The sequence below is a fragment of the Limulus polyphemus genome, unplaced genomic scaffold (genome assembly GCF_000517525.1).
Source record: "Limulus polyphemus unplaced genomic scaffold, Limulus_polyphemus-2.1.2 Scaffold62, whole genome shotgun sequence".
NCBI lineage: Eukaryota > Metazoa > Arthropoda > Merostomata > Xiphosura > Limulidae > Limulus > Limulus polyphemus.
This window is the reverse complement of record NW_013665672.1, coordinates 483,263-494,940: the sequence shown is the minus strand read 5'-3', so window position 1 is coordinate 494,940 and position 11,678 is coordinate 483,263. Positions and strand designations below refer to the sequence as shown.

Sequence of the window (11,678 nt, the reverse complement as noted above, 5' to 3'; positions counted from 1 at the left end):
AAATTCTGTGTATTGCAAAGTTGTATTGAGGAAGAATAAACTAGTTTTACTTAAGAAAGGACTTGTGTCGCTAAAGTTTCATCCGAAAGAAAGTATATGGGAAACTAACAAACAACCAGAGACGTAACAATATTATTTAATGCTTTTCGAGTCCTTAGATAAACATATTTCTTCAGCAAGTATAAATAACGAGCAAGTAAGTTATGTGAGAAAGCTATATAAGTAATTCAAATTATCGTATATTTTAAACTTAAAAATCAATACACAGCCGAGTTAAAGAACACCAAAAGAATCGTGTTAATTTACAACATTACGAATGTTGAATATCCGGAGAGATGTAATCAAGCCAAATGTAATAACACAGAAAGGGCTAGTAGAACTAATGCTGAAAATTATTCAAACATCGAAAAGAAACAGCCTCGAACACGTTTGGACAAATATCGAAAAATCCAGTACTGAAAAATTGGTTAGGACTAACTGCGAAAGGCTCAGGATCGAGAAATGAAAACCGCCTGTCATGACAACAATATACTCGCGAAAAATCTAGCATCTAAATTACTAATATCGAACTAAATTGAGGTGACATCAAACGGACTGTTAACAAATACTAAAAAAAAAAATTGCATCAAAATAAATAACATCGAGTTAATTTGATTTGAAAGAGCAACATCGAAAGAATATGCCGCGAAGGGAATTACTTCAAACGAAATATTGTCTGATGACACTGAAAAAAGTCGCATACTTTTAATAACATGGTTACACGCTTGGTTAATAGATGGCAATACAGCTTGGAAATGCGGAAAGCTTAGACCCTTTGAATAGATGTAATACTTATATTAAAACATGTAAAGAGACATAAAAAAAACGTTGTTAGATCTAAGCAGCATGATAAGGAAGAATTGTCAAGTTGAAAAGCAACACAAGTAACGATACACAAACTGCCTTCACAACATATCCATACCTCAAGCAGTTAGAATATGAAACGGGTATTCATGCTATGCAAAACAAACGGCCAATTTGTACTTCCAAATGATTTTACTGTTGAAATGGATGCTGGGAACCATTCTATCCGTACACTTGATGTATTATATAAAGTATGCAAGGAGGATGGTTGTACTTTTGACATGACAGCCTTATGATCGAGCCTTTTGCAACGGAAGCTACGCTGCAGTACTATTGTCAATATGCACGGTTATCAGATAAAGCATGTTCTTACTGGGCGAAATGGACTATAATGACTTGGTGAGGCTCCAAAATCGTTTTCATATAACGTATGTAACATCCGTGTTATATTTGTTGCATGACGCATACATATTCAGCCGAGATTACTCGAATATTAGTAATTTTCCTGTTGCAGTTATCACAGGTCAGCATATTTGTAATAATGTTGTTAAATATTTAACAGTATATGGCAGGAAATTACATATTTGAACCCCTTTTTTGCTTTTAATTTCTTATTTTTCACTCAGTTTATTTAGCTGCTTTGTAATTTCGTCTATAAGCGACAGTATATAAATTTGTACCACACCATCTTATCTAAAGATTTTTTATTAATCTTAATTAATCCCATCTGATGAACACACACCAGGATGAATTTAATAGCTAATTTATTGTCTTGACGCCCAGATATTTTTAGCATCTGTAACTTCTATAATAGAAAGACATCTCGCTATACAACGTTATCTTTCTCACATTTCGTGTAAAGTGTGTGAGCAATGTGTGTGTTTGTGTGCTCAGTAGTTGGAATTGGCTAATTCTATTTCAAAGTACGAAAAAAAAAACAGGAATAGAGTCGAATCTTTGGACATTTTCTTCTCATGATTAACATAACTTAATATGTTAGATAAGGCAAGTGAAATGCATATATCTTCTATAAAGTTCATTTGGTTAACATGCTTAAAAAGAATGAGTGGTTTAAAAACGTAGGAAACTGCAAGTGCAATACGGTCTTCATCTAAAACGGCACCTATTGAGCAAATAGTGAATTAAAATATACATTCAGCAACAATGCTTTCGATGTTGTTTTCTGGCTTAGTTACTCTTTTCAGTGTTTTCGAGTTTATTCTTTTCGGAAGTATTGCTTTAGAGTTCATTGTTTGGACACTGTTCCTGCTATACCTTCGCGGTTAAATCTACTGGCAGCATAATTTCTTTCGGTGTTATCCAATCAACGCTAATCTTTTTCGGTTCTATTTCTTTCAACGTTCTTCCTAACACTGTTATTCCACTCGAATGTGTTTCTTTCTGCATTATTCATTTTAATGCTATTCATTTTCGATTTTCTTTTTTCGCAATGTTTAAATTTTAAGCTTTTGTTTTCGTCTTATTTCTTTCGACTCAAGTGTTTTCGGCATTGTGGCTTTTCAGTTTTAATGTATTTTGCGTTGCTATAACACACCAAGTATCCGTTTAAAACCTTGTTCTGTTGATGCTAAGGGTGTGAACTTTTTTATCGAAGCATTAATGAACAGAAGGTTAGAGACGAACTCTCACTAAAAATATCACTAATAAACAACTGAAATATTTTCGCTTCTTCTGATACGAAGACTCTCGAAGATGAATAGATTTAATAGATCAATTAATATATATATAATGATTTTCACAATGCCGGCTTCTACAATCAAAATTAAGTATAACTTTCGTTTTTATGCACCAGGAGGTACGAATGTAGAGCTCTTTACGAAGATTTATGCTGGAGGGCTTTTAAAGTTAACGTTAGGTAAAAGCGTCACATCGAAGCAATGTTGAAAGTGGTTGGCCTTATAGCGTGGTTGAATCACTAGGAGCGTTGTTTGTGTGAGGTTTCTGTTCGAGTAGGCGAGCAGATAGTAAGAAATAGTTTAGAGTATTTTTGTCTTGTACTGAGCCATACTCAATTTAGTTTTCATTACCTTGCTATTATTGAATAGTTGTCTTAGCAACATGTCTTCAGCGGAATCTACAATTGATACAAATGCCATGACATTGATTCGTTTTGTCTTGGCTGAACAGAAAAGATTTCCAGGGGCAACGGGCGACTTGACAGTTTTACTAAACTCTATTCTCACAGCGTGTAAAGCAGTATCTTCAGCTGTTCGGAAAGCAGGGATTGCTAAAATGTAAGATAATTCCATCCTTGTTTTGTTATTTGTAAAGGAAATGTTTAAGCTTGAATATTAGTGTCACAGCATGTACGTAAATGTAAAAATCTCAAACTAACGTATTCACAGCAATAAAAGGAAAAAATAATTTAAAAGCATTGTTCCTAGAGCTACGTTTTCTATTCTTGGATTCCAAATTAAAATGCACATTATTTTATAAACAAAAATAAAAGTTGAACTTAAAGTGCAGAAATGTTTTTCATGTGCCTTCAAGTTCAAGTTTTATAACGAAACTTTGCAGAATAAATTAATAGTGAAATTATTAGATGGTGTGATGAAGACTCGGGAGTTTATTTCACATATTCCAATGTTGTCATGTGTTATTGACAACATTATTAATCGACACTGAAGCTACAGGACGTCGTCATCATGTTAGTGGACCTGGCATGGCCAGATGCTTAGGGCGCTCGACTGACAATCTGAGGGTCGCGGGTTCGAATCCCCGTCCCACCAAACATGCTCGCCGATTCAGCCGTGTGGGCGTTATACAGTCACGGTCAATCCCACTATTCGTTGGTAAAAGTTTAGCACAAGAAATGGCGGTGGGCGGTGATGACTGTCTGCCTTTCCTCTAGTCTTTCACTGCTAAATTAGGGACGTCAAGCGCAGTGTAGCTTTGCGCGAAATTCAAAAGAAGCTAAATCATCATGTTATAATGTAACTGTGTGATTAATGGCACTGGTGGAGTGAATTTTCAACAGTAACAGTTTTATATTGAATATATATATATATATTGTAATGTATTCTATATTCTTACTCTATACAAATTGTAATGTATTAGCACTGAGTCAATACGGAACTTTTTGTAAGTTACTCATTGTACTGAAGAGTATCAAAAATACTGGTTGTAATAATTGAAATAGACATAACTGCGAAACTGGTTTACAAAAATAACAACAGAAAAGGGCTGAAGAATTGAAAATTTATTATCACTGAAGCCGAGCATCTTACAATAATTATATAAATAAATGCCATAAAATTCGTGCTTGTTCTTTTTCATCAACAAAATCTCTTCAAAATTATATTGGAATTTTGTTTACTTTTGTGATATTTGTACTTTAAACAACTTCTTATATTGTATTAATCGCTCCCATCCTTTAAAATAAATGCTAATCTACATCTTTTATTTATTTTGACTGGCGGTGGGTGGTGATGACTAGCTGCCTTCCCTGCTGTCTTACACTGCAAAATTAGGGACAGCTAGCGCAGATAGCCCTCGTGTAGCTTTGCGCGATATTCATAACAAACAAACTTATTTTGATATAATTAAAAATTTACATTATATATTTATAGAATTGCTCCGAATTTATAAACTTACCTCATAATAGAAATATTCTTAGACTTGGTGATTTGATAGAAATCAATGTTGCTGACGTATCAAACGTGGTTTTTACATCTGTCTTGTGGTTGTGGGTGTTAATTCCTCCTATAGACAGAACACTATATACGTCTTTATTTGCAGTGGCGTAGCTGCAAAGTTTGATCCTCCCTCCGCACAAATACAACAAAATTAAAATACAATAAGTTTTCATTAAATTATTTCTAGTTCAAGTTACGTTTAAGTTTTCAGCGGCGCGAATTAAGGCCTTGATCATTGTATCCTTGTTTATATTCTTAACGCATGCAGCTTCACCACAAACCATTTTAGTCCTCCTAGGCTCCTTGAATTTCTCATAAAGTTCTTGAACTTGTTTCAGCTTGGGAAAAACATCTCTTTTTACAGTCGGCACTGGCAACGTTAGACATAATAAAATAATGTACAGTCGGCTAAACTTGAGGATATGGCACCGTGCTTGACTGTTACTGAATGAACAATGTCCGTCACCGAAGAAGATTATTCATTTGAGTATTGGTACATCAATATGGGCCTGGCATAGCCTAGTGGTTAGGGCAATCGACCCACAATCTTCGGGTCGTGGGTTCGATTCCCCGTCGCCGAACATGATTGCCCTTTCAGCTGTGGGGGCGTTATAAGTGATGATCAATCCCATTATTTGTTGGTAAAAGAGCAATCATAGAATTAGCGGTGGGTGGTATTAACTAGCTGCCTTCCCTCTATTCTCTCACTGCTAAATTACGGACGGCTACATGGACAAGAGATAGGCGCCACCAGATAAATGTGCCCGGTCGTAAGTGGCCTTGGGACTACAAACATATATAAAAAAAAAATGTCTGGGGCTTTTTCTTCATCGTCGCTAGCACTGTTTAGCTAGACTAGCTGAAGAATAGAGACTTGGTTGCTTCTGAATTCAGTCCTCAAATTCGTGATTCAAGTTGCACAATCTCAAGTGTCGTTTTACTAGAGTACATCATACACATTTCACTTCAAAGTTTCGATGCCCCCATTTTATTTGTGGGAACGTCAGCATATGGAAACTTTTTGAGAATCACAACAAAGGATTTCATCAGTTTTTTTATTATTTTAATGAATTACTTCGTCACGTCATTCTTCTTCTTCTGTCAAAGGTGATTTTAATCAAGGCTTTCATAATGTTCACATGATGTTATTTCTCACTCGTTAAGAAAATGAGTCGACTCGTACATATTGTGAAATTTGACTTTTTAAAACTGACCGCTGATTCGCTTGTAAATAACGATATCGTATCCCATTGGTTAATGGTTTGCTTTAAACAAAATCGTATGAAAGATAACTCATTTCATGTAATGCCTTTAACTGCAAGGTTCGTATTCTGTTCAGCACAATGTACTTACTGTGCATTTGGTTTCTTGTCATTAACCCTTTTCAGTCTGTATCCTCGAGAAAGTCCCATTAATTGTAGCAGTGCTAATATATCCCAAGACCTAAGCAACAGCATTTTGTTAAAAGCAACTTTTCTGGTTGTTTTTTTTTTTTTTTTCTCTCAGTAAGGTGCGAAATTGCAGTATCTAAGACATGTAATCAACAACTTTCACTTCCTTAAGCCTGTCATTTAATTAATCAGCTTTCAAAATATATTGTATCGTGTCCTTGATGATGAAAAAATAATACTACAGCCTGAATGTCACCCACGAAACATCTTGAAAGAACTTGTATCAGTTCATTTTGAACGGTAAGATTTAGTTACTTTGGTATTCCATTTGGCATGCCAACGATTCATCATAAGATGAAATGTAGTTGAAATATCAACTCAACGAATTTTTTCCAAAGTCCTATGAAAGCAGAAACATGTCTAGACAAAAATACGAATTATTTTCACTACCTATTGAAGAACTTGCCTGAAAAAGTCCACTTGTTTTCGTATCTCACACTTTAGGTCCTCCTCCACTGGTCAAAGAATATACACAAGGCCATATTCGTGCTGGTACGTGATATTCCATCTTTCTTGTGAAGCCTTTTTTCGCTTTGTAGAATAATATACGACTGGTAGTGTTAGTCTTCATTTGATCGTAACGCGTTAAAAGCGTTCAACAAAACGTCTTATTTACCGTAATTTGTCTCGAAGAAATGGGTGCCTTTGGTTTTAAAAAAGAAATTTGTGTCTACAATATCAATCGGAAATTTCTTCTATCTGTAGTGTATCTATTAGCATTTATAATTCCATACCTTTTTATCATATGGTTTTATTACAGGTTAAATTTTATTGAAGTTTCAGTTTGTTGTCACAACTAGAAATGCCACTGTCGCTTGGCATGTGAAGCACATTTGGCTAAACATTTAGGTTAAGTACTCAATAGTTTTTCAATTAAATCTCGTTTCTTCTCAATTTGCTCATGTTTTGTTCACTAAAGTATTTACATCTATTTGGGTTTTTGCTGCTTTAACCCTAAAATCAGGAATCGATCACATAAACACTAATGTCTCTTTTTGCTGTCACATTAACTGGAAAACTATAAATACCACCAAAATTGATTTTCAACAGTTGTTTAATAAATTTGGCATTAGAGTTTTTAAACACTATATCTCCTGTGCCCATTGGTTCACCTTTTACAGAAAAGTCTTCAATTTAAAATGAGTTCTTCCCCTCTTTGTGTAAAGATGCCTTTTGCAAAATAATTTACCTATAAAAGAAATGTTTTCATGAAATGCAATCTCTGTGGATGCAGTCATGATGTTCCCTGTTGAAGTTAAACGATTATTATTGTGTTAGAATTTAACCAAAAGACAACGAGAAAACTGCGAAGCAGAATTAATAGCAAGAATAAGTCACTTTATTCTTCTCTTTATTACCATTTTCATTTATTATATCCTTCAGTGATTGACATATTTAGATGTGACTGACCAAACCTCAACAAACGACAATCATAAGAACCAGTTGAATAACATTTCTTGTTTTTACTAAGTGTGCAAATTGTCCTAGATGTCCTGAACAAATATATTTATCAGCGAGAATATCCAGCCAACGATTGTTTGTTTTGTTTGTTTGTTTTGAATTTCGCGCAAAGCTACACGAGGGCTATCTGCTCTAGCCGTCCCTAATTTAGCAGTGTAAGACTAGAGGAAAGGCAGCTAGTCATCACCACCCACCGCCAACTCTTGGGCTACTCTTTTACCAACGAATAGTGGGATTGACCGTCACATTATAACGCCCCCACGGCTGAAAGGGCGAGCATGTTTGGTGTGACGGGGATTCGAACCCGCGACCTGCAGATTGCGAGTCGAGCGCCCTAACCACCTGGCCATGCCGGGCCCCAGCCAACGAAATAATGCGTCCTAACCATTACAAGTAGATATTTTGAAAATTATATTTAATTAGCTATGCTCGTTACTGAGGCATAATGTTTAATTCTGATTTATGTAGGTAGCTTGCGCTGATCAGAAGTTAAAAGATCAAGATAAAAATGGGAGCACTCTTCATCAGCACAAAAACATTTTGTTTAATTTAATTATGTTTTTCGAATCAAGAGATCGAACCTTAAACGTAAGTTTTATATAGCAATTGGTCTTGCGGAGTTCGTTTTGTTCAAAATTATCACCAAAACATGACCATTTCTGTACGATCGACTCACGATTTTGGATAAAAATACTCATTTTGCTCTTATTCTAGCTTAAAGTCTTCTTCCTCTCTCTCTCCTTTTTTTTGTAACCCTTCGCCAACGCTTTTATCACTAATTACAACAGGATTTTAATTTTTTGATCCGTGGTTCGCGCCCCGTTATGGCCAGAGAAAAATTGCGCTCCGCATTTTGGAACTGTGACTGCATTATAAGAGCGACAGTCAAATCACACTATTCAAGAGCAGTGACGGCGCTACAGGGAAGCATTTTCTCACCCAAATTTTTTCTTGACCCACCCCCTCAAAAACATTTAATCCTACATATATAGAGCAAATGAAATATGTATAACAAGAAAACGTGTTCACACGCGCACTACCGTTTTACGGAATGTTTTTTTTTTCTTGCATGCTAGAAGTCAACCAGATGTATCCTACAATAATAGGTATTCCCTTTAACCCTACTTTTTTATACTAATAATACTACTGCACTAAATAATTATTTATTTAATTAAATAATGCTTGGAAAAACATTATTCATCAATTCACTATTAAAGGGATTTGTTATCCCCTCCCCCCAAGAAAAAGCTAGATATGTTAGAATGGCCAAACACCTTCTGATCCTTTTCAAGTCTGTGAGTACTTGGGGACTTTAAAACTAAATACAAGGTACTTTTTGAAACCCAACGTTGTCTCAATATAATTTAACACGCTAAAATTGGGGGGGGGGGGGATAACGAGTCCCTTTGAAATTACAAGTGCAGATAAGATGTCTTGTTTTGCCTCCCAAGTTTTTGGTGTTGGCGCCGCCGCTGCCCAAGAGTTAGAAATGAGTTGTATTGAGTGACTGCCTTCCCTCTAGTCCAATGCTTCTCAACCTTTTCCAATATTAACCACCTCTATAAGTTTTCACAATAACTCACTCACCCCAGTTTCAAAAAGGACAAAAAGTACTAAATTAAAGTGCTAAATTCTTTAGTATGACTTAAATGTACATCGAACTACAACTAGAGTTAATACAACATAAAATAAATAAAAATAATAATGTATAATTGATAATACTCATTCACCCTGATTTTGATCTCATTAACCCTTTGGGAGAACTATTCACCCAGTTGAGGAGCACTACTCTAGTCTATCACTTCAAAATAATAGACTGTTAGTACAGATAGCCCTCTCCTTTAGCTTTACGCGAAATTCAGTTAACAGTATTTCAACTTAAAATTTTGTATAAACTACTTAATATTTATATTTCAAATAATATAGTTTGGGTTGACCTCGTCTTAACAAATATTATGGTTGTAACATGTATATGTATAAACGTCAACTCAAAGACAGAACTACAAACAACGCAGGTAGGCTACAGTTCAAATCAAAACTAACTTGAACGATTAATAATATAAATGTTTTGTCGATTGTTCTAAAGTAGAGTATGAAACTTTAGATACTAGCTCAATCAAAACTGTAATTTATTACAACGAATAATAAATGTACATACACCCATAAAATACAGCCATGCCTGTACATATAAATTGATAGATCTATTAGAGCAACTTCAAAATGAGAATATCTTAAATAACTTTATATTTTAAACGTTTTATACTCTCATAATAATAATAATAAATTTACACACACTTCATTAAATAATCGTATTGAATTTAACATAATGACCCTGTCCCCTGTCTGCGGAATAACAACTCTAGAAACCAGGTTTCGATACCTGTGGTGGGCAGAGCACAGATAGTCCTTTATGTAATTTTGTACTTAAATGCAAACAAAGAAACATAACGACCCTATATTGATAACGATACTCATAGATCAAAAGCCAAAGAAAAACAACAAACATTTCGAATAGTTCATAAAGATTATTTTGAATTCCATGCGCGACTGTTGGTAAATGTTTTTAACTTGTTATATGGAGTTAACTAAACTTTCATCCTCGGACTATGATATTATACTGAAATATATGAACTGAGATTGGTTGACATTTGTAAAGAGGTCATCGGGCTAGAGAACTGACAGAATTATCCAAGATAATTATTCTTTTGAGTTTCGAGCACGTTTTGTTCGCAATTAGTTCGAATGTGTTGGTTTTGGTTTCATTTTCAAAACAATGCATCAAACGTACATATGAACGAACATATAAATTATTCTACAAAAGTAATGATTGACCAGTGGCCAGAATTGACTTTCTTATTAATTAAATAGACATACGTATAACAGGATGTATTAGACCCCCCCCCCCCTCTCAAGGCCAAGCCCCCAAGCACCTGTTTGTTTATCAGGATTTCCAAATGTATCGACTTGTAGTAGAAACTGGTTTCTGATATACTTTCGCTTCCCCTACAGAGACAACTTATACTCCTAGGTAAAGCAGCGACTCTTGATTGGCTATACAGTTAGCGTCAAACTGTATCCGACAGCCGAATTAATAGATATATATTCTTTTACTAAGTTATTTTTTTTTATTTTCAATTTCCTTGACGTATATAAAATTTGTTAATTTTATCTTTGATATTTATCGGAAAACGATTGCTCCATGTGGAATTGTTTTTAAATAAAGATATCACGGAAATTCCGTGTCAAATCTCATGGTCTACATCTTTTGTTGTTCACTTCGGCAACCGGTTATTGGTGTAGCGAGTTTGGAGCGAAATTAGAGCTTTGAATCAGTTTACCAATTTTTCAGCTCCGTATCATTCAGAGGCATCTCGAAACGTACAACAACATGTCTGTAACTAAAGTAGTGGTTCTCAAACTTTCCATGCTTGCGTACTACTTTTTGTTTGAAGTACAACTTAGGCCTAAATAAAAAAAAGAGAGAAACCTAGTAGCAAAGATTAATATTTTTAATACTTACCCATTAATGGGAAGGGTGTGATTTTTCAGGAATAATTACAGAATATGTGGTGCGATTTCTATAAACTTGGAGGTAAGAAAACATTGGCGAGTCTAGAACTGAGAAGGGTAGTGTGTATGAGTACGCGGTAAGCTCAAGTTGGGTTTATTACACATTTTATAATGTTTACATTAATTGTTTCGCGTACCACTGTCATTAGCTCCACCCACCACCAGTGGTACGCTGACCATGGTTTGAGAATCACTAATTACTAACCAATATATTCTTAAGCTTCCTGCCCTTTTCTTTATTAACGAAATACCACCACGAGATATACAAAGAACACATTCTGTACTGGCATTGCCTTTTTGACTTTATGTCTATTGAGTGAAAACACACCGTACGACCTTCAGGAGACACTTTATATAAGTGACTTATCACTTTTATTGAATTAATAGCATATATTATATTGAGAGGACACTTCGCGCGAAATTTGTAAAGAACGGCCTAATATCATATCACTACAGTATGAATGCTAACGTTAATTTATTTACTGATTACTTCTAGTGTTGTATGACAGTTTAAAATGTTTGCGGAAGACATTTAATCATTTATATATATGTGTGCTTTAGTATTTAAAACACACACGGTGAGAATAATGGATCACAACAACGCAATAAACTAAGTTACTGTTACGTCTCCGTTTGTTAATTAACTTTCCGTAACTTCGTTCCGACGAAACTTTAGCGACACAAGTCCTAACTTAAT

The 11,678-nt window shown here is 34.9% G+C and overlaps 1 protein-coding gene across 1 annotated transcript in view; it reads left to right on the top strand.

Annotated features, from left to right (window-relative positions):
- The first annotated feature begins 2,789 nt into the window (after nucleotides 1-2,789).
- The window catches only part of LOC106464729 (fructose-1,6-bisphosphatase 1-like), a 29,070-nt gene continuing 20,181 nt past the window's right edge, over nucleotides 2,790-11,678 (top strand). The window contains exon 1 of the mRNA XM_013924885.2: nucleotides 2,790-3,098. Coding sequence (XP_013780339.1) covers nucleotides 2,923-3,098 — 176 coding nt within the window. The 5' untranslated portion in view covers nucleotides 2,790-2,922. The remainder of the gene's footprint in view (nucleotides 3,099-11,678) is intronic.